This window comes from Mangifera indica, chromosome 15 (assembly GCF_011075055.1).
Source record: "Mangifera indica cultivar Alphonso chromosome 15, CATAS_Mindica_2.1, whole genome shotgun sequence".
NCBI lineage: Eukaryota > Viridiplantae > Streptophyta > Magnoliopsida > Sapindales > Anacardiaceae > Mangifera > Mangifera indica.
Genome location: NC_058151.1, coordinates 13,283,348 through 13,309,490, shown reverse-complemented (window position 1 = coordinate 13,309,490; position 26,143 = coordinate 13,283,348). Strand labels below are relative to the sequence as shown.

Below are 26,143 nucleotides of genomic sequence, written 5' to 3'. Positions count from 1 at the left end.
TACATATGATATTACTTATAAAAAATAGAAACAATGGCCTCCTCGTATGTGATGTATACTCTATTTGAATCCTAACAATTTCAAAACTTTACCATGTAGTATGGTGCCAATGGTTCAACTTTGAACAATTGGAAAAATTTTGTAAGATATCATATTGATAATTGATATAATGTTTGATCGAATTGCCCTTGTAGTTGAATCGAGGTGGCTAAAATGCAGTTAGACATTGACTCAAATCAAAATAACTACTAGATCTCGATCAAATAAATATATATTTTATAATATTTATTTAAATTTAATAAATAAATACCTACCAAAATAAAACCCAAAAAAATAATTTTTTTTTTGGAATACACATTTTCCAAGATTTGTATGAGAAAAATAAAAATCAGATTTTGACTTTTTTTTTTTATGTTATTTAATTTTTAAAAAAAATTATACCTCCTCTTGTACTTGCTGCCTTGGCATCTAAGACAAGTATTATTTATTTTAAAATAAAAATTAATGTAATTGTTAAAATAAATCAATGAAAATGACAATAAATAAAATCATTTTCAAAATATAATAAAAAAAAATCCTCTTTATTTCCCAAATTAGTTTTGGGTTTTTAGGCAAAATACAATATTAATAAGGTTTGTAACAACAATTAGCAAAATTTTTTACTTATTTCTAAATAATGACAAATTCTTATTTTTTAAAAACAATATTTTCACATAAAATATCAAAATTAATATAAAATATTGTAATTTTGATATTTATTTCTCCTCAAAATTTATAATAATTTTATTAAAATTATTTTTCATAAATATTACCGAAATGATTTATAAATTTGATTTTCTCAAAAGAACTTATTTTTCATAATATTATCGAATATATTAAGATTTATAAATTTTACATTGTTAAATTGTTAAAGCCAATATTTTGAAATTGGATTGAACATTAACCCAATTAAAGAAACAATTTAATTTAACGGTCGAACAAATTAATTATTTAAAAATAATATTAAAACTAATTTTATATAAATTATTATTAACCATATAATAAAATTAATTTTAATATCAAAATAAACTCGGTATAATAAATATGTGAAAAAGTTGTGGATAAGATTTTATGTTCAAAATTTAAAAATGCTAATCGGATCAAATTCGGTTTTTATTAAGTCAAACCAATTAGATAAATTGATCCAATTCGATTTTTAAAACTATAGTTATGACCCTAAGATATGACAAAATTTTAACATTATCAAACCAGTCATTTTAGATTTGTTGAATCAAAGATTGATTTGATTCAATAGTTAATTTATAAGTCAATTAATGACATCGATATAATATAATTAAAATTTTAAAAGTTTCAATATTGTATTAGAGGTGATACGAACCAAACTAAGTCTGAACATTTTTTAGTTTGAGTTTTATTCAAATAAAAAATAGTACAATTTGAGTTCAGTTCAATTTTTTTAAAGCTCAATTCAAATTCATTATTTAAATTTATAGTTTGATTTTGCAGCTCATGAATAAAACAACATTGTTTTAGTTAATTACTTGACATGATTCAAATCATATTGTAAACCAAACTCAAACTGAATCTAGTCATCGTTCAACTCACAAATCAGACCAAATTAAACTCTTTTTAATTTTAGTTCAACATGGTTTAAAACTAAGTTAGCTCTTTAACTTAACCTCGACTTAAATTTGACCTAAATAAATTTAAATTGATTCGATTTGAATTTATCTTTGTTCCTAACTACACCCAAAATTACCGCGCTGTAATATTTTTAGTTGATATAGTTGTAATAGTGGGTCAGATTTACCGAATTTGTTCTAAAAACAAGTAAATAAATTTCCATAAAAGCTCTCGACGTGCCCCTTCCGAAACGTTTCTTCTTCTTCTCTCTCTTTCAACACAGAGGAATCTTGAAGAAACGCGGTGGAGCAGAGAAAAGTCCCCTACAACCAGACTTCAAATAGCACCAATAGTTGCTTGCACGAACTCTCAAGCAAACAAAATCAATCCAAATTACATCAACAACACCACCAACAGTATTAAAATTCGCAAAAATATTAAAAAAAAGAAACAATTCGTTTTCTTTTCCTTGGCTTTCTGGTTAAGCACAGCAGTTACGACCAAAGGTATATTCTATTGATTCCCTTTTGCGTTTTTCCTCCAAGTGCTATTTGGGTTTTGTTTATCTCCTTGTTTCCTCGAATGGGTCGGTTCCAAATTTGGACTTTTTGTTTTGGGTTTGGTTAAAGAACGACAGTGTATCTTTTCCTTTTTTGTGTTTTCAGCTCTACCTGTTCTTTATTTATGGTTCTTCCAGTTTAAGTTTGTTGTTTAGCGCGGGGTTGCTTAGCTTGCACGCCTGTTTATAATTTGTTTGCAATTTTGGGAGATGGTCTGGTTTGGATGAAATCAAGATGTTTTTTAATAAATATATCTTGTGACATTTATTATATGTACTTTCAATAATTTTGATGTGTAATACAGTTGTGACGTTATAGGTCTGTTATTAACTAATTTCCATTAGTTTCTGGATTGTTCCTAATGGTTTTAGGTTTGTTTTCTGTTTGGTTAGTTGAAGATTTGATTGCTTGTGTTCTGATCACACTTCTTTATTGCTTTCTTTCTTGCAATTGGGGCAATCGGTGCAATTGGTTTCTTCTTCTTCTTCTTTTATTATTATTATTTTTTTTACTTCAAAAAATTTTCGCTATTATATTTTTTACTGAATGCATGGAGCTGGTAAGTTTTCAGAAGTTCAAGCTTATGATAGATTCAGAAGTTATAACTAATGAAGGGTTTTTTTTTTTTTTTCTATGATTTAGAGATTGATTTGTTGTGTGTTCTGTTTTTTCTTGTCTGGAAAAGTAGAGTTCATAACAGTCTACCTTGTTGAGTTAATGCTTCAAGCCTGTATAAGAAAAGAGCAGAATTTATTCTGTTATTAATTGATCAAATAGATTCGGATGTTTTTCCTTTTTACTTTTAGTTAAATATCTGCTTCTCTATTTGTTATTGTGGAGTTCATTTGGTTTCCTCACTCATCGGTGTCGAATTTGATGAAGCTAAGAGTTTAAGACATACTTTTAATTTATATTTTAGGTTTCTGTTCTTTAAATGTTAATGCTTTTTAAAGATATATGCTGTTTCTGAAAGTTGATTGTGAATTCAGTTTTTATTGATTTAAAGATGGATGTGTGATGTTATTTATTGTTTTTGTGTTTCAGGTTGAAGTTCTAAATTCATTCTGGTTATAATTTTTTCTTGGTTATTTTAAGTTTGCGGTGAGTTGGCTTCCTTTTGCAGCCATTGACATTTAAGTTTTCATACTTGCTAGATTGTTGTCTGCTCGATCTACCGTCAATTTCACTATCATAGATATTTATAATTAATTTTTGAAGTTTTCTATTCTGAATTTTTTTGTTCTCTTTATCTTGTACGTAGTTGATGGCTGAGGAAAATGCTGATTTACCAGTAACTCCAGAAGGGACCCAATCTGATGGAGGTGCTGCAAGGAGAAATGCAAGTTCTTCTGAAAGTGGAGAGAAAGTCCTTTCTCGTTATCTCAGAGCCTCTACTGGTTCTTGTCACGACTTATGTAAATATGGCAGGAAGCATGAATTTGAAGCTAAGGCAAGACATCCCATGGCAAAAAGAATAACAAAACCATCAATTGACAACCAAATTCCCACAGCAAGCATGATTTTTCTGGAGAAGAAAAAGACATTGGTGGCAAGGCCCAAATCGTCTCCCACTCTGAAATCCTATTCATCTGACACTCCCGAGACCATCAAGCATGAAGTACCTACAAGATCACTGGTTGGCCAGAATTTGCTTTCTACATCGACAGATAGCCACAATCCAGTTAAGGGTGAAGTTCTTCATGGTATAAAGAACATATCAGCATCCAAACTCAGACCTTCACCCACTTCTAAAAGCTGTCTATCGGAATCCCAAAAATTCAATACGCAGGAACTATCGGCTTCAGCAAAGACAGAGGCGTCTTCTAAACCAGTTAAATCTAATTCGAAAGAAAAAATTGCGTCTCCAAAGCATGCCTTTTCTTTGAAGCTGAAATCTCTGGTGCAGAAGCCATTGTCATCTCCAGATTTTTCAGGAGGTTTAAGTGGCGGAAGAAACAGTGACATCAAGACGGGCCCCCCTAAAGCATCTGTTAAGAAAGTGATAGCTTCCCCGAGACTTTCATTCACATCCCCAAGGGCATCATTGTCTCCTAAATCTTCTAAGAGTAGAGTTGCAAAGAAAGTATTGGCTTCCCCAATAGTTTCGCAGCCATCTCCAAGGGCATCGTTGTCTCTTAAACCTGCCATCAGTAGAGTTGCAAAGAAGGCAATGACTTCCCCAAGAGTTTCGCAGCCATCTCCAAGGGCACCGTTATCTCCTAAACCTTCCATTAGTAGAGTTGCAAAGAAAGTATTGGGTTCCTCAAGAGTTTCTCTGGCATCCCCAAGGGCATCATTTTCTCCCAGACCTGTTCTAAGTAGAGTTGCAAGTCTAAATACAAGAAAGCTTAAGAGCCTGAAAGTTGTGTCTCCCATGAAGAATCAAGGCCACACTAAACCTTCGATCAGTAGAGTTTCAAAGAAAGTATTGGGTTCCTCAAGATTTTCTTTGGCCTCCCCAAGGGCATCATTTTCTCCCAGACCTGCTCTCAGTAGAGTTGCAAGTCTAAATACAAGAAAGCATAAGAGCTTGAAAGTTTTATCTCCTGTGAAGAATCAGGGCCAGACTAGAACAGATGAATCTAAGGAGTCCAAGATTGATCTTAAGCACACTAATGATGATTTGGTCCAGGAAAAAACCCTGTACGTTATCCAAATGGAAACTAAGCACAGATCTTTGGAATCTGATCAAAATGAAAGCTGTGTTGTTGAGCCAGCTCTGCCTCCGTCATGCTCGTTAACCGAATCCCTTCCAGCTTCTTCATCATCATCTTCATTGCCCACTGAAGAACAGCAAGAGATATCAGAGTATACAGAGACTGGAACAGAAGATGCCCCTCTCTCTGAATCTGATGAAACCTTCAGCACGGAAGAAGAAGAAACCATGGAGGATGAACAGCCAGGGAGGTCTAGAAAGGATGGGATCGTTTACTCTGAGGAAAAGAGTTCCGAAGCAATAAAATTACATTTTAGGAGGGGAAAGGTCGTTGATGTCCAGTCTGACAACAACAGTCCAAGAAGGCTTAAGTTCAGGAGAGGAAGAGTGCTTGGAGAGAACCCAAATCTCAAGGGTGATAACAGAAGAATCCTTAAGAAGAAAGAAATTGATGGTGTGGCGATTGACAGTAAATCTAGTTCACAAAAGGTTGTTTTGAGACATCAAGATGTTCAGGGAAAAAAAGATTCCCAAATCCTGTTCAATAATGTCATTGAACAAACAGCAAGTAAACTTGCTGAAACCCGGAAAAGTAAGGTTAAGGCCTTGGTGGGTGCTTTCGAAACAGTTATCTCCCTCCAAGAGACCAAACCTTCCGCAAACACTGCCTGAGTTGGAATACTTCGCATTTATTAACAGTTCTTTGTTCTTTTTCAAAGTATGGTAGTGAATAAACCTAAGCGAATGTGTGAAGAAGTGAAGTTCAAAAGCTTACGGAGTTGTGGAAGTGTTAAAAGCAGATTCCTTCTGTTGGCTTAAGCGAACCCAAATACTGGGCTGAACATCCGAGTCCTTTGTGTACTGACATTGACTTGCTTCATATACAGTTTCTCCCTGGGTATGCTGTATGCTTGATTTCCTGTATGAATTCCAAACCAAATGAGATTGTTTCAATAGTGTTAATAAAACAAACATATGCATGACTTCTATGTACCTTTTGTGTGTGGAAAGAGAAGTTTCTTGACTGTAAAATTGCCCGGCTTGTGTGCTTTGTTAGTTTGTTTTTTTCTCTTACATTTTTCTCTCATTCAATGTTGTTGGCTATTCTTTTGTACCTGATTGAATAATACTTTTTGTTATTTACAATTCTTTGTTATGCATACTTAAAATATCATATAGCCACCCATTAGCAATTAGTCTGACACTCAGGTTTGTGGTTTGTTCCCACAAGGTCTGAGTTTTCAGCCCTCTGATGGACACTTCTATGCCCAAAGGACATTATATCTTGTTTCCCAAATATAAGTTCAGCAGGGGCTCCTATTTAGAACTTGGGTTTTAGCCATTGTCTCACAGTTGTTCAAAATAATAAAACTATGTACAAATTTTTTTAGTACCTAATTGGATATTTAAATGATATATAGTAATTTGATTGTGCGATTTTAAATTAAAAATAGAATAATAATTAATCATATAATGATATATTATTTGATTATCCAAATAATTCTTAAAAGTGGGCAAATATAAAGACAATAAAACTATAGGATTTGATGGAAGCTGCAGTTTCAAACTGTAGCAAACAGTCAAGACTAAGAGCACTTGACGAATGTTTTCAGATCGGTTGGTTTGGGTCTACTAACAGATGGACTGGTAATGCTCTGAACAAGTTTTACTTATTTAATCATTAAATATTTAATCTGAATTACAATCAACCAAATTTAGTGTGGTGATCAAACGTGTTTGGATTCAAATCTCAACCAGTATCAAAATTTTTCCCAACTTTTTAAGCTATTGATGTCAAAGTATTGGTTTGACTTGAGTAACCTCAGAGTTTTTTGATGGTTCGATCATAGTTTACCTTGATTCGATAGCAATCCCCAGATAGGGCTTTGCCCCCAGGACCTGATTCAACCGATTAGTCCTCACCTAACAAACCTAGTTTGCCTTTCGCTTTGCATCTTTAAACTCCTAGCTTTGTTAAGATTGAAGCACCAATTCGGCTGGCCAGATGCAGCCATTTTTTCTAGTCATATTATCTTCCATCTAAATTCAACCATTCCATGCCCGCTTGATAACTCCACTTCTCCTGCCCTACTTCTTCTACAGATAATTGAAACAAAACAACAGAAGAAACCCTAGATCTTCCTCAAGAATTCATGATAACTTTTTCGTTTTTATGAACCTCTTTGTCTGCTCTTGGAGTAAAGAAGACTTTGAATGAATATATAAAATACGAGGTCAATTCGAGTTTTATTTGATTCTAGAATGATCAGTTCAAGTTCAAACTCTATTCATTCGAATTGGTCACTTAATGATGCTAGAAAAAAAGAAGAGTTGTCGGAAAATAAAAGTCATAAAAAAAAAAAAAAGATCATCAACAAAGCGAGAATTAATACAACGATACTTACAAAACATCCATATCAAACGAAGTTAAACAAGTTAAGAAGAATGTTGTCTTTATATATTGATCGAGCAATTCATCAAACACTTGGTGAAACAACAATAACAACTTATACAAATTAATTAACAAATGAAGTTAAAAAAAAAAAAAACTTAAATTTTAAACAGTAATTAAACACAAAAAATTTATATTAAAAAACTCTAATATTGTTATGTGAGGAAAATGAAAACACTAATTGTCAAGATATCAGAGAAAACCCTTATTTTATCTTTTTTATTAAATTTAAAATTATAATTTCAGTTCAGTTCAAATTTGATCTATAAAAGTTATGTGTCAAACCACCGTCTACAAATAACATAACATTAATTATACATTATTATTATTATTATTAATAAAATGGATTTTCAGCTGCAATATTTTAATATTACTTAAAATATTATAATAAATAATCAAAATCAAGATATTAGAGAATTTATACGTAGGTAAAATATTAATGTTTATTAAAATATGTAAAGTTCGCGTACATATTAAAAAATTCAAACTAACCAATCATAAGATGCCACGTAGAAGTTAAATTAAAAAAATCCAAAATCCATGCAGCTGACACGTGGAAAATCTTAGGTTTAAGAATCTTTCTCTGGAGACACGATTATGGAAGCATTTTCCCCTCCCCATGTCCCGACACGGCAACAGTAACAACTGTAGTCTACAGTCAAACTGGTCACCGTTACTTTACCAAAAGTCACCGCCAATCATAGTGCTGACAGATAAGACAAAGTGGCTCCCACTTTTCCCTATGATCCGGCCACGTAATCTTTTTCAGGCTCAATAGTCCACGTGACGTCCCGTCATTTGTTGCTTTTTTGATTAAAAAACTGACCTGTCAGTTTATCTTGTCTAATATTTAACATTTTCTCTTCCGTATGGAAACCCAAAGCCATCTCTTTCTCTCACGCTTCTCTATCACTGCAATTTCCCTACATTTTTCCTTCTTCCTTTGTGAATATAAATTTTTATTGACCAATTTGCCTCTGTGGGGAGTGGGAAATTACCTGCTTGTCGTTGTTTGTAAGTTGGGAATTGTTGCTTTGTAAAGTGTTTTTTTTTTTTTTAAAGGTTTGATATCTTAGCACATGCAGAGCCCTAATATTTTTGCTTTTGTGCAGAGATGGTTTTTCCAGGGTTTTGAGGCTGTGCATGCAAGGGACTTCATGAGCTGAGGTGAAAATTCAGATCTTGATTTCATTTTCATTTACGACCAAGCTCAGTTTCAGCTTGTATGCTTCTTTTTGAGCTGGTTTTGATGTGGGTTAATTTGTTTCCAATTTTTAGTTTTTAATGTTGATTTAGTATTACGTGAAAGATGTGAAGTGGGTTCTCTTTGGATTGGTTGATTGCTTGAGTTTATTATGGGTTCTTTGAAAATGATGTAGATTTTTTTTTTGAAAGTGTTTTTTCTGGATCTGAGATTTTGGCTTTGAGTAATATGCATTGATTTATAGCTTTCTCTTGTTGAAGAAGATGATTTTTCTATGGAAATGCCTAAATACCCACTTCATTATATTTGTGTAGGCTCTCAAAAAGGTGGATAATGGACTGAAATAAATGAATGTTATGAAGTTTGACGTGGATTGATTGAAGCTTCTAAGCTGTGATATTGTATTGTAGTGTGTGTTTGAGATAAAGTGTACAATAGCTCTAGTCTCTACAGTTCTTGTGTGTCAAAACTCTAACTTGCTCCTCTTGGTTAGGCCTTGTTTTAGCTCATCTGGTTAGGTGCTTTTTGATGTTCTTCTAAAGGCGATTCCTTAGTAATGTAGGTCACTGTTGTTGTGCTTTGATTCTTGTGGTCTGGTTTTTATGTATGTTCAGATTGTAATTTCACCATTTCTTTCTTCTCTACTGGTATTGGGTTTTTTTTTTTTCTGGATCCTGTGAAAAAGTTGCTGGAAAGAAATGACATAACAATAATGGAAGAATGATTTTCCAAAGAGTAGCTTGAGGCTTCCCTCAGCACAGAATCATATATTAAGTAGGAAATTATTATCTTTTCTTTTTAAATGGAGCACATTATAAGTAAAGACTAGCTTGGCTAGTAATGGATTATTGTATATTCATGTGCCTAAAAAAGCTGAAGCGTGGTCATATAGAGTATTGATTCTTGATTATTATTCTAGCTACTTTCATCCCTTAAAATAGCTTGACTTGTACATGACTGTACGAGGTTCATATAAATTGCTGAGGCAAACAAGCAAATGAGACTAGAGCATCTTGTAGTGAGTTATCTAATTTAGTTATTTTCTTTCATTGTTCTCTGTAGGTGGATTTTAGAAACAATGATTATAACAAAACAGTATCGATGCATACACTCAGCAAGCTGTCAATGCACAAAAGGACATCTCAGTGAAGATGCGATTTTCTTAGTATTTCAACACATGAACTGGAACCCTAATCTTATCGCCACTCTGTCCTGTGTATGCAAATGGTTTGATGATCTTGCAAAACGAGTATTATGGAAGGAGTTTTGCCGAACAAGGGCCCCAAAGATGATGCTTGATCTGCAATCTAGTGGCAGTCACAGTGTCGATGGAAATTGGAGGGCACTGGGGAAGCTTCTTATTTATTGTTCAGGATGTAGCAAGGGTGGCTTGTTCAATAGCATTCAGATCCCTGGTCACTTTGTTTACAGGACCCGTTTCTCTCGGACATCAGGAAAGAGTTTTCTTTTACCACAGTGCAGAACAGATATCTTGTACGTGTCTGATCCATGTGAACATCTTGACCATGGAGAGGATGGTGATATAGGGTTTTTCCGTGGAGTTTTTAAGTCGTTCTCTATTTCAAAGGTTAGGAAAATGTTGATTCAAAAGGAGGCCCAGCTTCATCCAACAGAAGTATGCCCTTATTGCAAGGCAAAATTGTGGAGCATGCTGCAAGCCAAAATGATACCACAGAGTGCCACCTGCCGGTTGGGTGCTTACGAGGATTGCATCGAGTATTATGTGTGCCTCAATGGCCATATGCTTGGGATTTGCACCCTCTTACCTTTGTCTGATTCAGAAGAGGCATCTGAGCGGGATTAGTAGTTGGAATAGATTCCAGGTACTCATCTATATCTTGTTTGTGAGGAATCAGGATGCTTTAAATAATCATACTCATCACAATGCGAGTTTTGGAGGATCTCTGTTTCCTTATTTGATAAATTGCTGAGACTCTCATGCCTTTTTTTCCTTAACCATCATGCATAAAGTGGAAAATATAACTGAGGTAGTTTGTTTGTTATCTTACCTGCAAGGTTATTTTTTGTTGGACAGTTTGTTTAGTGTTGTAGGCATGGATATAGTGTCTGCTAATGGATTCTTACATGAATTTTAGAAAGTGAGACGTCCATATCAGCCAACCTCATTTTCTAGAAGCTCAAATCACCCCTGATTCAGGTGCTCAAGAGACTTGCTTGCCCCAGTAATATCGTTTTATTGTGAAGGGTTAGAATCTATTGGTAACCATTACTTTTCAAAACATCCGTTACTCAACAGGGTTTTCATGTAATACTCTTTATTTATATATGGTCATTAAACGGATGAAAGTTTGGCCACTGCGATAATTCATATAGATTTCTTGTTAATGATAAATCAGTTGCCTTGTGAATTTCATTTGCAACCCATGCTTCAAGTTGCCATGAAGATAAGTCTGCAGATTTAAGTGACACTTTCTGTTTTAATCTTATTTAATTTTTGTCTCCATTTTGAATTGCTTGACAAAATACAGACATATCTAGGAGGGCTTGAACATCAACCTCATATTGGTTACTGAGAGTTTGAGCCCACTCCATTAAAATGTATTATCCTTGCCGCCAATATCCTGCTAAAATTTTCTTTTTTGGAAATGTCATTGGGCACTAACCATCTCCATCTCCAGTCTACTTCGATAGGCTCAGAAGTAACCACATCCTGCTAAGAAAGGGTTGCATTTTTCATATATCTGACCATTCATTTCCTGCAAAATACTTGTGCATGGAGTGGTTGAGCAGGCCCTCCCATTTTGTACCCTGCAGTTTCAGGCAGTTTTCCTTACGGTTCTCTTTAGAGCTTTCCTTGTAGTTATCCTTGTTTTACCGGGTATATAGGGGTGAATGTGATACAAGTTGCAGGCCAGCTTGAGAGTGGATTGACTCTAGAAATGGTGAATAGTAATATTGGAGAAGAAAAATCATAAGAAGATGAATAATAGTTGAAAAAGAATTGTTCAAATACAGAAAAATTGTTGGCAAGTTGAGCTCCAGTATGGTGACACTAGTGAGGTGAATTTTCTTTAGCTCAAACTTTGATAAATTTGAGTCAAACAGTGATTTGAGCTTGATTCGGCTCAGATCACCTCCACACCTTCAGGTAAATGTACTGCTGTTAAACACGGTCTTTTCTGGTTATTGCAACACCTGTGAAGGAATAAGTTCGTGAATTGAAACAATAGGTCAGGATTCAAATCTCCTTTGCCAGTTGATATATGGGAAAATGCAAAAAGTTTAGGAAGTGACCCCAACTCAGACTTTGGTGAATAAATATGTATAGGATTTGTAGTTATACAAGAAAAAAGATAAAAAAATCCTTTAAGCATGTTCTGTTGAAATTTATATGATTTTAAAACCTGAGCGTGATAAGGGTAATTTGGCATATATGCTGTCTAGGCTAGTGCCCTGATATCTATACTGAAATATAGAACCAAAAAGCTGCCATATCACATATTTGAAGCACAAAAGAATTCTCTTAAAAGGAGCCTAAACCCATGCCGCACTTTTGCTCCTGAAAATTCCAGTTATTTCCAAATGAATCATTTGACAATGAGTCACTATGCCACTTTGCAAAATCTTGCTAATTTAATAATCATGATCCGAGCCAAGCTAGTTTGGTTTAAATTTATGATTCAGTTTGAACGAGTTGATCTTAATCTAAAGCTCCAGTTAAATAGTTTGGCTTAAGATCGACTCAACAACACAAGTCTCTCTACTATAACATTGTTTATCTTGTCGATATCACTTTGATGATATTATACAATAGTTCAAACAAGTTTGAATTAAATATTATAGATTTAATTCTAGTTTAAACCGACTCCAAGTATAGTTAAACTCAGATTGAATATATCCCTATGTCGTGGTAAAGTGACTTGAGAACAATTACATATAAATAAATAAGAAAAAGCACACCGGGTCGTACCATAAACTGCATGAAAAGGGTTCATTTCATCTTGTAGAACAGGTCTGTGCAATATATGCCATAAGAACAACTATATATTCACTTAATCACATCTCTGCCTAAACGTCCTCCTCCTCTGCTTCAAAGTCCAATCCTGATATTCGCATCCTTCCAATATTAACTGCACATTTCAAAACTTTGGTCAGGCAGTGAACAACCATTTCAAGCTGCGTGTATTGACTGAGCAAAGAAAACCAGAAAATGGTGGTTATTCCAGTGAAGCTTCATGATCACTCGCAGCATAGGATTATATTATACTTTATTGAAGCTACAGTTCTTTGCTAAACTTGAAGAAACAAGATAAAGGGGAAATGGCAAAGCATGTGAGAAGGGTATTTAGAAAATACAAATTCAAATACAGCATATGTTATAGAATAAGCTACACCAATAAAACTGTGTACCCAATTGGATATTCAACAAAACTTTATCATCTGAGTTATAAAAGGGGAAAATGAAAGACTGATCACATACCAACTGCATCCATCCCAGCTAGTTTGGGCATGAACTGTTTGATATGATCTTCAGCTGCTTTATCGGCTTTTAGTGTCTCACATTCAAAAGAAAGCAGAATCTTGTTCTTCCCATGCTTTTGTTCAACCATACCTACAACATCCTTCTCCCAACTGTCAACAAATGGATCAACAGTAGGGGAAAAACTTAAATGGATTACATGCGAATAGCTCTGCCATAAACATATAAATTCAACAGAAGCAAACGTTAGACAATTAAATATATGTTTATTGTCCAAGATTGATCATGGAAAAAGCTCAAATAAGTTTCCCCATATAAATTCTTTCTCTTTTACTAATGGAATCAGGCATTTTATAAATTAAAAATTTTATGTAAGATTATGAGAGGGGTTTCATAGGTATGTTTATTCTCAATGTATGATTATGGAAGAAGCTGAAATGAGTTTCACCAATAAAGCTCTGTCTCACCATAACCATAAGATGCAATTTAACTTAAATCAATCAGAAGTTATTGAATAAATAAAATTTTATCACATTATGCAGATTAGTTCAATCAATGTACCATAAAAAGCTATAATTGCTACTTCTTTACAAAATGATCTGATTACAAAATCCTCTCAGATACTTAATGGATAGGTAATTTTGAAAACTAAAGGTAAATGATGGCAACAGGACATTAAACAGAACTTCCAAAGAGCATCACATGCCATGAGAACTAGCAAATTCAATCCAAGATGGCTTACCCATGAGCATGATCAACAGTGTGGAACCGGGCAGCATCATGGCCTCTGCACTCCACCACAACAGCTTGTTCTTTCTTTCTCTTTTATGCATTAAAAAACTCATTAGAAAAAAGAGAAAGAATAATGGTGAAAGTACGATTTAATACTCAGAGAAGCTCATAACATAATCATAAAATAAAATTTAAATTTAAGAAATGATGAGGCAAACAAAAGAAAAGGAGGAATAGCTTGTACATTGTAATCTATGATTGTGAGCTTGATCAACCGATAATCCTCCCCCTTGCTGCATTCCCTTTCACAAGATAACTCTAAAAACATGAAAGAGGATGACAGCAACATTAAAAATGGAACAAAAAAAATCATATTTAAGGAAAGCTACCTGCAATTAGGGTTGGATTTGAGCCCATCTTTCAGGAGCTCGATTGTTAGCTCAACTTAATCAAATTCAAAATGAGTTACTCTTAGGTGAGTTCAAACTTGAGTGATGTTTGACTCGTCTGGGTCGCAAACCTAGGGAAGCCTGATTTGAAGCGACCAAAACAAGCCATTTTGATGCATGTATATGCCTAAGTACAAGCACAAGTTCGGCTCCCCTCAAGTCAAGCCGAACTTGGGTTCAGTTTAATGAGAGCCCGTCAAATACCTACAATGACTTGACTGAAACAATATGAGAACGCAATTTACAACTAGAAATTAACATTCCATAAATTTCTATTACTGTCAACAAGGAAATCTCTAGAGTGTTCATGCCCAATCGATAAACTAAAATTTTCAGCCCAATTATTAAAATTTCAAGCTAGAACCAACAAAATGTTAAAAAAAAAAAAAAAAAACGAAGCATGTATTAATAGAGAGGCAAAAAAATAAAATGTACCAGTGCCGTGAAGGCCATAGCAGATGGACTGAGGAAGATGAATGAAGTGACCAGAGATGGACCCACTTGGCAATAATGCTATTGACGCTACTCCTTCCTTCACTTCTCCCACTTTCTCTGTTCCATCAACTTCTGTTCTTTCATCTGCCACCATTTTTCACATGAAAATTATTACAAAACACTCTCACTATTCATTGACTAAAAAACAAAAATTAAATTAAATTGGAAAAAAAAGAACTTACCCATTACTTCGAAAGCTGTTCCGTCTCTTGTGAGCAGAATCTTTCACCGTTTTGGAAGGGAAAGATGGCAACACACCGTTTGGAAAAGGTACACTATTATAGGGTATCATTGTCCATAGATGTTGAATTTGGCTATATTGTTAAAAAAAAAACTTATTTTTAGTTGGTTTTCAAGGTCAAAACGACGCCGCATTTACTGAACCGTGACTGTATTTTGCGAAACCGCTCTGTTTTGTCGCCCTTTCTAGTCTCCATGTAAAAAAACAAATATCCTGGTTTCAGGTAACAAAGACTCATCTTTTAGAGTTTTCTTTCTCTGATGTTAAAAGGGTTTTATTTGTGATATTGGCTGAATCCATATGCAGTTTTATGATTCTCAAAATTCACTTGTGATACTTTATGAATTCAAGAACTTATGTTCTTTCATGGAAGTACTTTTGTTTCAGTTCAGTAACGAGTAAGTAGCTTTATGGTACATGGGGTTCTATTGTTCACATAGCTTTTACGTTTTCTAACTCTGTCGCTAAATTTTAGACTGAATTCATCTTCTCTTCTCTGCTCTCCGGCTTGTTACTTATTTCCTCTCCGGCGTGTCATATAGATTGGCGTGTGTTATTGCTTTCTTCTTTAATATCTACATCTGCATATGCAAGAAAAATGTGCAGTGTTCAATGATTCCATTTTATCAAGTTCTTCCTCTCCATTCTTTTTTTATTAGTTATTTTTATATTATTATAGTTGTTGTCGCTACTATTTTTAGTATGATTGGCTATGTTATTCAATAGCCCTTACTTTTAATCTGTCTTTATGCCTAATAGAAAGCTACTGCTGCTGCAACTCTTCAAGATTTGGAAGAAAAACAAAATACAGGTTGCTGTATTTTTGTTATAAAAATTTGATAAATATGAAAAAAAAAACTATATTTTTCATATTTATATGTTTCCCACGTTTCCATTTTACATATTTTTGAGAAAATGTATTTCCATTTCAGCGTTTCTGATTCCGTGCTACATAATCTCTAAGTTATTTGATTATTTTTCGTTCTGTCTTTTTTGGCTATGGGTGAAGTGTTGATGAATTCAGGTTCTGTTATGATGATATCAAACGGGTTTGCTTGCCTGAGTAGCTTTGATGGTAGACCTAGTTCTTTTGATTATGGATTCTGCAGTAGAAACTATGACTTTTGTATATTTCAAAGTTCAGCTGTAAGGTCAAAAGGAGGGCATGTTTGGTTTGGTTGTATGCGAATTAAGAGTCCGCAAACCGGTTCGATTATTGCAGCAAACATGGTTGAAAGTATGGAACCTGAGTTGGACTATGAGAATGAGGAAGATGACCAATTGACTGAACAAGGAAAGGAAGATTTTGATTTGGTTTCTTTAGGACAGAATTTGCCTCCTTGGGGAAATGTTGAGGTTCAGCAAGTTTCAGATTTGGAATGTAAAAGTTGTGGACAAGCTTTGAAAGCTCCACAAAAAGCAGTCATTGGACGTGAAATTAGGGTGTATATGTTGGAGGAAAGAAATGAAGAGGTGTTGTCAAGAAGGGTTTTGATGCTTAGTAGATCCAACAAGGTGAGAAGCGCATTGGAGCTGTTTGAGTCCATGAAATTGGCAGATTTACGACCAAGTGTACATGCCTGTAATTCTCTTCTTTCATGCCTCTTGAGGAATGAACTGCTGGATAATGCCTTGAGAGTCTTTGAGTTCATGAGGATAAATGAGATTACTACAGGTCATAGTTATAGTTTAATACTTAAAGCAATTGCCAATGCACGGGGTTCTGATTTTGCCGTTAACATGTTTATCGAATTTGGAGGGTATACTAGAGAGATGAAGGTTTTTGATGTAATTGTTTATAACACAATGATATCAATATGTGGTAGAGTGAATAATTGGATTGAGACGGAGAAGTTATGGATAAGTATGAGGGAAAATGACCTTATTGGAACACAAGTTACTTATTCTCTATTGGTTTGCATTTTTGTTCGTTGTGGTCAGAATGATCTGGCTCTTGATGCTTACAATGAGATGATCCTACATAGATTCACGCCAGGGGATGATGTAATGCAGGCAGTAATTGGTTCATGCGCAAAGGAGGGAAAATGGGATTTGGCATTAAATCACTTTCAAGATATGTTGAATAGTGGACTGCAGCCAAATCTAATAACTTGCAATGCATTGATTATCTCACTTGCAAAAGCTGGAAAGGTAAAGCTGGCATTTAAGGTCCATGGTATGATGAAACTCTTGGGTCATTCACCAGATGTGTACACATGGAAAGCACTGCTTAGTGCTTTGTATAAGGCAAATCAACATGCTGATGTTCTTCAACTTTTTGAAAGCGTGAAAAGAGAACAGAGCTGTGAATTGAATGAACATTTATATAATACTGCTTTAATGTCATGCCAGAAGTTGGGTTTATGGGAAAAGGCTCTGCAACTGCTATGGCAGATGGAGGCTTCTGGAGATTCAGTTTCGACTTCTTCCTATAATCTTGTAATTGGGGCTTGTGAGAGTGCAAGGAAACCAAAAGTGGCATTGCAAGTTTACAAGCACATGATTCACCAAAAGTGCACTCCAGACACATTTACATACTTGTCGTTGATAAGAAGTTGCATTTGGGGGTCTCTTTGGACTGAAGTGGAACAAATTCTAGATGTAAGTTTACCTTTCTGACTTTATATGCCATCAAGTTATGAAAGGACTTTGTAGTTTTTCTCAAAATAACTTAGTTATCCAGACTCTCGAAATTTGTTGAAATTTTGTGTGATGTGTATATGATGTTAGGAAAAATAATCCCAAAGAATGGACCTCCTTTAGCAAAATTTCTTGTGAATAAAAAGCTTGGTTGGAATTTAGCAAATACATGGCATTTTAGTCCTTTCTGGAGAAGAAAGTAAGCACTACTTTCACAATGTATTATGTCATAATGAATCTTTGAAATCACCCACTAAATCAAGGATCTATTTTTAAAGGTTTCAGATGGCAAACTCTTTCTCAACAGCCTTTCCTATCGAAGCACGTGGATTCAGTTTAGATACATAATTCATATCATTACAATGAACTTCATGTTTTATTCTGGATATATCTTTGGATAGTTTTGCTATTGTTGTATATAAGCTTTGCTTTGGCCTCTGTGGCTTAGCTCATACATAATGAAATTTGACCTGGCAATTTTCATTTCATCCATGGCAGGTTAACCCAGATGTTTCTATCTACAATGCTGCTATTCAGGGTATGTGCTTACGACGCAAGTTTGACTCAGCAAAGAAGATGTACGAGAGAATGTGCAAGAGTGGCCTTAAACCTGATGGTAAAACACGAGCGCTGATGCTGCAAAACTTAGGGAAACAGTGAACTTATCGTGCAAGTAATATTTTTCTCATTCTTGTCCTAATAGTGAAGGAAGAACAACACAGAAAGAAGACCTAAATGCATGCATACACAAGAGTGCACTGATGGTGGAGTTACAGATTTCAACTTATCGAGTATCGACACTGTTGTATACCACAGGTTTGTAAATTAACATGTTCTACACAGTAAATAAATACACGACTTCTCCCATTTCCTGGGGAGACTACATTTTTGTTTGCCATTAGTTAGAAGAAAATTTAACTGAAATTTTTTTATGTACGATATAAAATTCTGTTTTCAGAAATAGCAGATTTTGTCCTCCAAAGCAAGCTTGGGATTTTACACCCAAAATCCCAATTATGTTAAGTGGCATTTGATTCTTCAAATATTGATGCACATGGAAGAGCCAATTCTCCAAAGACTCGACCAAAATAATACATTGATAAGAGGGCATCGTTTTTCATCATTGTTCCATCAACACAAAAGGTTCCTGATAGTTTGAAGAGTTACCAACTAGTTCTCTCATTAGGGCTGAATTCGAAATGAGATAAACTCAAATGTAGCTCAGCTAATAAGTAGACGACTCGAGTTTGATCTTGCAGTTTAGTTCTTCCTTCTTCCGTTTTCTTCTTTTCTATTTATTATGCAGAAATGAGCTACTTGTAAGCAGCTTGTTTCTGCCTTCTCAAAGCTCAAGCTCTTTAATTTTTCAAGACAATCTTGAGCTCAAACTCGATAAAAACATGTAATGCTCGAGCTCATTCAGGCTGAACCAGTTTGCCTCGAATCATGTCTGCCATCACTTAAGGTGATGTATCATAAAATTATTAGTGTAAGAATCTCATGAAAGCATCTAGTAAGAAACATCAAGCCTTGTAATTTCTATAAGAAACATATCCTATACAAGATGATAAGTTCATCTAGCATGTATAAGCAAAGAAAATTCACTGAAGCAAAATTTTTAAACTTGTGGTTCGATAAAAACTAGTTAGGTTTATACAGATATTTAGAAACTCTGTGAGACAGCTTCTTGGTTTTCTGCAGCTGAAGCATCTGAATTGATATCAAGTCGCCTGAAGACTAGCTTTTGCTGGGGAAGTTGGCCATTGGAGAATGCTGTAACTTCTGTGTCAATCAAAACAGTGTCCTCATCCTTGAAATCTCCTCTTAAGATACCCTTTGCAAGCTCGTTTTCAACATTCTGCTGAATCACTCGCTTGACCGGCCTTGCACCATAGTTAGGGTCATATCCAAGACTTCCAAGGAGTTGAACAGCAGCCTCGGTCACCTTGATTTTCATCTTCCGATCTGCAATCCTCTTCTGCACGCGTTCCAACTGAAACAATTCCCTCACAATTAGAATGCCTAAAGAAACAGACTAAACCATGAGTCAATCTGGAAAAACTTACCTGTAACTTCACAATCCTGGTTATCTGTTCGCGGTCCAGAGGCTGGAAGACAATATACTCATCTACTCGGTTCATAAACTCCGGGCGGAATATAGATCTTGCAGCATCCATTACCCGCTGTTTGATAGTTTCGTAAGCTACCTCCTTCGGTAAGGTTTCATCATCTGTGTTGAGTATGTACTGTGACCCTACATTTGAAGTCATAATGATAACAGTATTGGTGAAACTCACAGTGCGGCCTTGTGAATCGGTCACTCTTCCGTCATCTAGAATTTGAAGGAACACATTAAATACATCAGAATGGGCCTTCTCTATCTCATCGAATAGAATTACTGCATATGGCCTGCGCCGTACGGTCTCGGTCAACTGTCCTCCTTCCTCGTATCCAATATAACCAGGTGGAGCTCCAATCAACCTTGAAACCGCATGCTTCTCCATATACTCACTCATGTCGATTCGTACAAGAGCCTCTTCTGTGTTGAATAGGTACGAAGCAAGTGCCTTAGCCAATTCAGTCTTTCCAACACCAGTAGGACCCATGAACATGAAACTAGCTATTGGTCGGTGAGGATCAGAGAGGCCTGCCCGAGATCGCTGAATAGCCTCAGCTACTGCTTTCACAGCAGGATCTTGACCAACAACACGTTCATGTAGCACTTCTTCCAAATGTAAAAGCTTCTCCCTCTCTGATTGTTGAAGCTTAGAAACAGGAATACCCGTCCATTTACTGACAATTTCAGCAATATCATTTCCTGTAACTTCTTCTCTCAACATTGATTTTCCAGAACTTAGATACTCATTTAACTCTTTTTCAGCAGCATCAAGTTGGCGCTGCAAAGAGTTCAGGCTTCCATACTTCAATTCAGCTGCACGATTAAGATCATACTCCCGTTCAGCTTGCTGAATCTCAAGATTTACCCTGTCAATCTGCATAAAATAACTAAAAGATCAGTTGATTTCTGAATTAAACTTCATGGGCACTAATTTTCCACAAGTAACCAACTAATCCAATTAATTTAAACCTGAAGGCCATAAATAACTTTCCTATTAGATTTCAGTTTTAACTGATGACACTAATCCACCAAAAGAAAACCAAGCTGACAATATGAAAATTCTTTGTTACAATTTCAAGTAAACAGACCTCTTCTTTAATGGACTGAATACGCGTCATGACCGACTTTTCATGCTCCCACTGCTCTGTTAACTGAGCTTGTTTCTCCTTTAAGAGTGACAATTCAGCCTCAAGGCGGCTCAATCTGTCTTTCGAAGCTTTATCAGTGTCATTTGTAAGAGACAGCCTCTCCATCTCCAGTTTCAATACTGAACGATTGATCTCATCAAGGGCAGTGGGTTTCGAAGTAATTTCCATTTTTAGTTTTGCGGCTGCTTCATCCACGAGATCTATAGCTGCAATTTGAAAGCATATTAGTATCTGATTCAACTAACAGACGCAAAGATATCCCTCAAGATTATATCAATAAGAAAAAAAATGCAACAGGAAACAACATAAATCCTAAACTAACATCAGTGCAGAAAATTACAAAAAATTAGCACTCAATATAGCTGCTACTAGATTTTTTGTTGCACTTAGAGGAGCAAGATAAATAGATGAGTCATCACATGTGATGCACATGTCAATCAAGTAAAAAACTTTCATGTGAATACTGTACAATTACCTTTATCAGGTAAAAATCGACCACTGATATAACGATCAGAAAGAATTGCAGCTTCCACAAGTGCACTGTCAGAAATGCGAACTCCATGATGCAGCTCATATCTTTCACGCAGCCCACGTAGAATAGAAATTGTATCTTCCACAGTAGGTTGGTCAACATAAACTTGCTGGAAACGACGCTCCAATGCTGGATCTTTCTCAATATATTTTCGATATTCATCAAGTGTTGTTGCACCAATACATCGCAACTCTCCCCGACCAAGCATAGGCTTCAAGAGATTGCCCGCATCCATGGCACCATTTGTAGCACCTTAAAAAAGCTCAATAGCCAATCTGTTAGCATCTGAAGCATTATTGAATCTCATTTCCACAAACTAGGAACTAGTACTAGGCTGGCTGCATTCAGTTTTTTAAAATCACAAAAAAAAAAAATTGTTTAAAGATCTAAAGAAAGCTCTTCAGTCACAAAGATTTGATATAAACGGAATTAAATGGCTGTTTTCATTTAAGTCACGAACTATTGTAGAAGGGGAAAGAACCAGAAAGGGATATAAGGAAAAATTTGAAAAAAAAATGCGCTCTCTCACTGAGAAACAGTAATGATGACGTGTTTGTTTAACTTGTAAAAATTTCAGGCATCTGAAAATAGATATATAACAGCATAATACCTGCCCCAACAACTGTGTGGATCTCATCAATGAATAGGATAGTCTGGCCGTCTGACTCTGTTACTTCTTTAAGAACAGCCTTCAGTCTGTCTTCAAATTCTCCCCGATATTTTGCCCCAGCAATAAGTGCACCCATGTCAAGAGATATTAGCTAGAAAACAGAGTTGTGTCAGGATAAATTAAACAAAGTTCAGGTTAACAGACCTTTGAAACCATAACAAATAAACCAACACATCTCTCTCCCGAGCACCAACATAAAAAATAAATAAATAAAAAATAAAAGCATAAACTTCCACATAGAACACATACCTTACGATTCATTAAAGCTTGTGGCACATCACCCTGCACAATTCTCTGAGCAAGTCTGTTTACAAGGAACAGTAATATTAGAACACAATGAATTAACATGCACAAACATACAGTGTGAATTCTCCCAGAAAGCCTTCAAACCAAAGTAATTTAAACTATGCCTCACAAACAATCAGCAATAATGGACCTCAAGCTAAGCTTATTTCACATACTACCGAGCAGATGTGGTGTTGATTACACAAAGATGTGGGCTCAACTCTCAGCTTATTGTCCTCACAAGTATTATATATAAACATGTCTCACAAAACTCACAAGCCAAATCCACATGACTGCAGACCATTATATGAGCCTGCAACCTGATTAACTGCCATGCTGTTTGCCATCATATATGTAATATACAAGAAAAGACCTGGAGGCTTACCCTTCAGAAATTGCAGTTTTTCCAACACCTGGTTCACCAATTAGCACGGGGTTGTTCTTTGTTCTCCTAGAAAGAATCTGGATACACCTCCGTATTTCATCGTCTCTTCCGATAACTGGGTCAAGCTTTCCTGCTCTCGCCATAGCTGTTAAATCTTTCCCATATTTCTCTAATGCTTCATACTTTCCCTCAGGATCTGTACCAAATACATAATGTCAGCCCTTCAGACAGAATAAGAACTCTGAAAATTCAACAGGTGAAACTAAATGACAACTCAAACACTAAACTATATTACTACATGCCCATACATGCATAAGCAAGAGATGTTCCCCTGCTCACAACATCAATAAGCATCCTCAATGTAACTTACTATATCCCTAAACCGAAAATAATCAAGAAGAAAGGGGAGAAACAGTTTCATTCTTCATTGGGAAAAATGAAAAAGAAAAAAGGTGTTATATGAGGAGTTGAAGGGGGAAGATAAAGTACTGTTCCACCTCAGATGACAGTGCCAAGTTGTAAGCTAGAATGAATAAAGTAAAAAATAATAAACTTTTGGCTACCGCCAAAGACAAACTACTAGCCCTTCAGAATTATGACTATAGGCATCACACACAAGAGTATTGCACTGTGCACCACAACATTACTTGCTGAAGATACATCTAACACATGAAGGGCATTTTTCACAAGATCAAAATATATGCATCATGCACATTTCTAACAGAGACATTACCTGCTGAAGATAAAACAAGCATATCAAGGGAACTTTACACAGATCAGAAGAAATACATAATGCTCACTTCTAACACTAGTAATACCATACTAAACCAAAAGAATTCTTCCACAGTAAGCCGTACACTGATATTTTAATCAATGTACCACATTTTTATTGTCTTGTATAGGAAAGTTCGAAATTGGAATGCCAACACATGCATTTTATGTTCCTTAATGTTAAAAGGTAATGAAAATAATAAATGGTTACCTTGGTCAATGACCGACTGACGTCCCCTTATAGATTCAATTGCAGATTTCAAGTTCTGTGGAGATATTTGAAAATCCCTAAACAGTTGCTTCCCAAAGCGTTGATCCTTTGTAAATCCAAGAACCAGATGCTCAACAGAAACAAATGAGTCCCCATACTCTTTTTTATATTCCCTGGCTTGCTGGAATAAGGCTTCCAAATCCCGTCCTAACATTGAACCGGCTGTATCACCAAGCACCTAGTATAATTTATGGTAAGAAATAAAATAATCAGAAAATCAGCATGAGTATACCAGACTTATCAACGGGAGAATAGACAGATAGCCAAAATACTGATTCCATAAATGATAAATTCTGACAACTTAATACACATTAAATGTAGTGCTATCATGCCAAGCTCGTGAAATGATATTCTGGTTTTCTTAGCTCATTCTTTGGATGTCAAAATGTTCATCAAAAATGGCCAAGAAGGAAGTGCCCACTAGCTTAAACAGGCAAGGATCAGTACCAGTTAGTAAATAAAGTACAAATTATGCCAGAGTTTCCAGCTGCGGCCCACAGCTATATTTAGCTCTTGCAATCAAGTACTCTTCAACATTCATTGACATATAGCATATTAAACAGAACCCCGAGTATGTATCTTATCCATATATAAGTGCAACTTGCAAAACAAGTTCCTAACACAAGACGCTCTCAGTAATCCAAGATTCAAACTAGCATCATTACCGAAAAAGCTCAACTAAACTATAACTTTCACATACTTGAGATGCTACACATACATAAAAGTTTATGTAGGAGACAAAACTGCAATGCGAGATAAATTACCTTTGGTTGGCGTTGGATGAACTTATCAGTAGCTTCAAGAAGACGTGTATTGTCAATTCCAGCCTTGGAAAAGATCCGCCGGGCAAGTCCATTCTTCTGCTCCAAGAGTGCCTTCATCAAATGCTCTGTCTCCACAATTTGATGCTTGTTCTCTTTTGCCACATCAGGCGAGGATACAATGGCTTGCCAAGCCATTTCTGTAAATTCCTGTTGTGTAATCTGCAGAATATTGCAGACAAAACAAACTCATCAAAGCGTATACAGCACTCAAGCTTGAATCTTTCATAATATTAAACACAAAAATGGCCAAATACCAAAACAATTTGAAATAAACACCAACAAGAATACTTCAAAACTTCACCAAAATCTACTACTTCCTGAACATTAAAAACTAACATTCCCACATTATAGCATTTTCTATCCCAATACATCATTGATATTCATTCAACTACTGCCCAATTCAATAAGAAGGCCAAAAAGAACTGAAACAAAACAAACCCAAAACAAAAAGTTTAAAAGAACAAGACTTTACTCTTCCACTTGCAGCCTCACATCTAACACCAAAGGACCTCGACCTCCTGGACAACCCATTACTGAACAATCCAGTTTGCTTTAATTGACCCGACTTAAAGTTCAATCCTTTAACAGAGTTTCCTTTTCTTGGAAAACCGAGCAAGCACTGGGGCTGCGAAAACAGCAACGACGCCGCCGTACCTTTTCTGTGACGTGGTAGCGGAGTAGCAATACCGACCCCACTAAAGAAGACTGTAGAGGCCATTGTAACAGGTTTTCTAACGTGGGTACTCGGGAAATTAGAGAAAAAGGCGATGGGTTTGCGTGGGGATGTGGGAAGAGAAAGAATAGAAATGTTGGGTCAATGTGTTTTTCGCAAGTTTTCTCCTTGTTGGAAATATAAGGGCAAGAGCCTTCTTCTACCTGTGTTATAGTACACGGGAAGCAGATTCTGTTGAAGTGTGGAGAGTTCCTGAAAGCTTGCGAAGTTTCAGCCTTCTCGAGACACGTGGCACTCACAATATGGATAGGATGACAAGGGAACGTTACCCAGAAGACAATCATCTTGCAGTCATGAGCATTTTAGTTACAATAATTGATCAATGCCCCAAAGGGCTGGTTTGACAAACGAGAAGAAGCCCAAAAACTTAGTTTTTGGGCCTCGGAATAATAGTTTTTTATAAAAAATAAAAAATTATCGTAAAAATAGATTATTTAAAAAATTATTAATATAAATTAAAAAATTAAATTAATTATCTTAAATATTAAGAGTTTAAATGAAAATACGTAGATTTACAAAACATAACAAAAATATCACTCCCACATAAAATGATTGAAATACCTTTTTATATAAACAATTCAAATATATATTCTCACCCAAAATTTCCCTTAATTCATTGTTGGAAAATTCAAAGAATTCCCAAGGCGCTCCATGGATAGCAATGATAGCAGCATTTCTCCAACATTTCTGTAGCTTTTCGACAACAAAAATGACAAAGAATGTGCGTATATCCTCTCTTATCTTGTTTAAATCATTTTAGTTTTTTAATTTAACCAATTAACTGAAGATTCTAAGTATTATTAGTTTAGGATTTTTGTTTTTAAACAATTGATTTAGTAATTTGATTCTGACTTGTTTTGGATGAATTAGTTTAGGGCTATTGTGTTTAAA

At 35.4% G+C, this 26,143-nt stretch overlaps 5 protein-coding genes across 13 annotated transcripts; 3 read left to right on the top strand and 2 right to left on the bottom strand.

The window, feature by feature from the left end:
- Positions 1-1,858: 1,858 nt before the first annotated feature.
- LOC123197918 (putative uncharacterized protein ENSP00000383309) lies at positions 1,859-5,832 on the top strand. Of its 2 annotated transcripts, XM_044612433.1 has the most exons (3): positions 1,860-2,129; positions 3,228-3,284; positions 3,445-5,832. In XM_044612433.1, the coding sequence occupies exon 3, from the start codon at positions 3,448-3,450 to the stop codon at positions 5,509-5,511; it is 2,064 nt and encodes a 687-aa protein (XP_044468368.1). In that variant the 5' UTR covers positions 1,860-2,129; positions 3,228-3,284; positions 3,445-3,447; the 3' UTR covers positions 5,512-5,832. The 2 variants fall into 2 exon arrangements, with proteins under 2 accessions (XP_044468369.1, XP_044468368.1); XM_044612434.1 differs by lacking the exon at positions 3,228-3,284 and having other exon boundaries at positions 1,859-2,129.
- Positions 5,833-8,146: 2,314 nt separating this feature from the next.
- LOC123197927 (EID1-like F-box protein 2) lies at positions 8,147-10,890 on the top strand. 3 transcript variants are annotated; one of them, XM_044612450.1, is made up of 4 exons: positions 8,147-8,305; positions 8,404-8,458; positions 9,558-10,339; positions 10,613-10,890. In XM_044612450.1, the coding sequence occupies exon 3, from the start codon at positions 9,574-9,576 to the stop codon at positions 10,318-10,320; it is 747 nt and encodes a 248-aa protein (XP_044468385.1). In that variant the 5' UTR covers positions 8,147-8,305; positions 8,404-8,458; positions 9,558-9,573; the 3' UTR covers positions 10,321-10,339; positions 10,613-10,890. The 3 variants fall into 3 exon arrangements, with proteins under 3 accessions (XP_044468385.1, XP_044468386.1, XP_044468384.1); XM_044612451.1 differs by having other exon boundaries at positions 10,552-10,890; XM_044612449.1 differs by having other exon boundaries at positions 9,558-10,890.
- A 1,463-nt stretch (positions 10,891-12,353) lies between these two features.
- LOC123197928 lies at positions 12,354-14,940 on the bottom strand. Its single transcript, XM_044612452.1, has 6 exons — positions 14,816-14,940; positions 14,574-14,717; positions 13,934-14,007; positions 13,700-13,779; positions 12,958-13,109; positions 12,354-12,607 (listed from the first exon to the last, which is right to left on the bottom strand). The coding sequence occupies exons 1-6, from the start codon at positions 14,817-14,819 to the stop codon at positions 12,546-12,548; spliced, it is 516 nt and encodes a 171-aa protein (XP_044468387.1). The 5' UTR covers positions 14,820-14,940; the 3' UTR covers positions 12,354-12,545.
- Positions 14,765-18,777, top strand: LOC123197926 (pentatricopeptide repeat-containing protein At3g29290). 6 transcript variants are annotated; one of them, XR_006497942.1, is made up of 5 exons: positions 15,105-15,272; positions 15,884-17,475; positions 18,013-18,130; positions 18,218-18,330; positions 18,473-18,777. XR_006497942.1 is itself a non-coding variant. In XM_044612448.1 (4 exons), the coding sequence occupies exons 3-4, from the start codon at positions 15,889-15,891 to the stop codon at positions 18,172-18,174; spliced, it is 1,749 nt and encodes a 582-aa protein (XP_044468383.1). In that variant the 5' UTR covers positions 14,765-14,903; positions 14,991-15,097; positions 15,884-15,888; the 3' UTR covers positions 18,175-18,399. The 6 variants fall into 6 exon arrangements, 4 of the variants coding, with proteins under 4 accessions (XP_044468383.1, XP_044468380.1, XP_044468379.1 ...); XM_044612448.1 differs by lacking the exons at positions 15,105-15,272; positions 18,473-18,777 and adding exons at positions 14,765-14,903; positions 14,991-15,097 and having other exon boundaries at positions 18,013-18,399; XM_044612445.1 differs by lacking the exon at positions 18,473-18,777 and having other exon boundaries at positions 18,218-18,399.
- Positions 18,778-19,025: 248 nt separating this feature from the next.
- LOC123197925 (chaperone protein ClpB3, chloroplastic) lies at positions 19,026-25,540 on the bottom strand. Its single transcript, XM_044612443.1, has 10 exons — positions 24,992-25,540; positions 24,460-24,678; positions 23,636-23,873; positions 22,654-22,849; positions 22,233-22,287; positions 21,924-22,074; positions 21,257-21,565; positions 20,722-20,987; positions 19,581-20,507; positions 19,026-19,507 (listed from the first exon to the last, which is right to left on the bottom strand). Exons 1-10 carry the CDS (start codon positions 25,235-25,237, stop codon positions 19,178-19,180), a joined length of 2,937 nt encoding a protein of 978 aa, XP_044468378.1. The 5' UTR covers positions 25,238-25,540; the 3' UTR covers positions 19,026-19,177.
- Between the last annotated feature and the right edge of the window lie 603 nt (positions 25,541-26,143).

Excerpts from the sequence above, each read along its gene's own strand:
- LOC123197918 (XM_044612434.1), top strand. The coding sequence starts at position 3,448 with ATGGCTGAGGAAAATGCTGATTTACCAGTAACTCCAGAAGGGACCCAA.
- LOC123197927 (XM_044612450.1), top strand. The coding sequence starts at position 9,574 with ATGATTATAACAAAACAGTATCGATGCATACACTCAGCAAGCTGTCAA.
- LOC123197928 (XM_044612452.1), bottom strand. Across the intron at positions 13,780-13,933 it reads TCACAATCATAGATTACAAT|AGAAAGAAAGAACAAGCTGT; the intron begins GTACAAGCTATT and ends AATGCATAAAAG. Across the intron at positions 13,110-13,699 it reads ACTGTTGATCATGCTCATGG|TTGGGAGAAGGATGTTGTAG; the intron begins GTAAGCCATCTT and ends ATTTGTTGACAG.
- LOC123197926 (XM_044612444.1), top strand. The coding sequence starts at position 15,215 with ATGAATTCAAGAACTTATGTTCTTTCATGGAAGTACTTTTGTTTCAGT. Across the intron at positions 15,273-15,883 it reads TTGTTTCAGTTCAGTAACGA|TGTTGATGAATTCAGGTTCT; the intron begins GTAAGTAGCTTT and ends CTATGGGTGAAG. Across the intron at positions 17,476-18,012 it reads AAGTGGAACAAATTCTAGAT|GTTAACCCAGATGTTTCTAT; the intron begins GTAAGTTTACCT and ends CATCCATGGCAG.
- LOC123197925 (XM_044612443.1), bottom strand. The coding sequence starts at position 25,237 with ATGGCCTCTACAGTCTTCTTTAGTGGGGTCGGTATTGCTACTCCGCTA. Across the intron at positions 24,679-24,991 it reads GTGAGGCTGCAAGTGGAAGA|ATTACACAACAGGAATTTAC; the intron begins GTAAAGTCTTGT and ends AATATTCTGCAG. Across the intron at positions 20,508-20,721 it reads TTCAGTCCATTAAAGAAGAG|ATTGACAGGGTAAATCTTGA; the intron begins GTCTGTTTACTT and ends TATTTTATGCAG.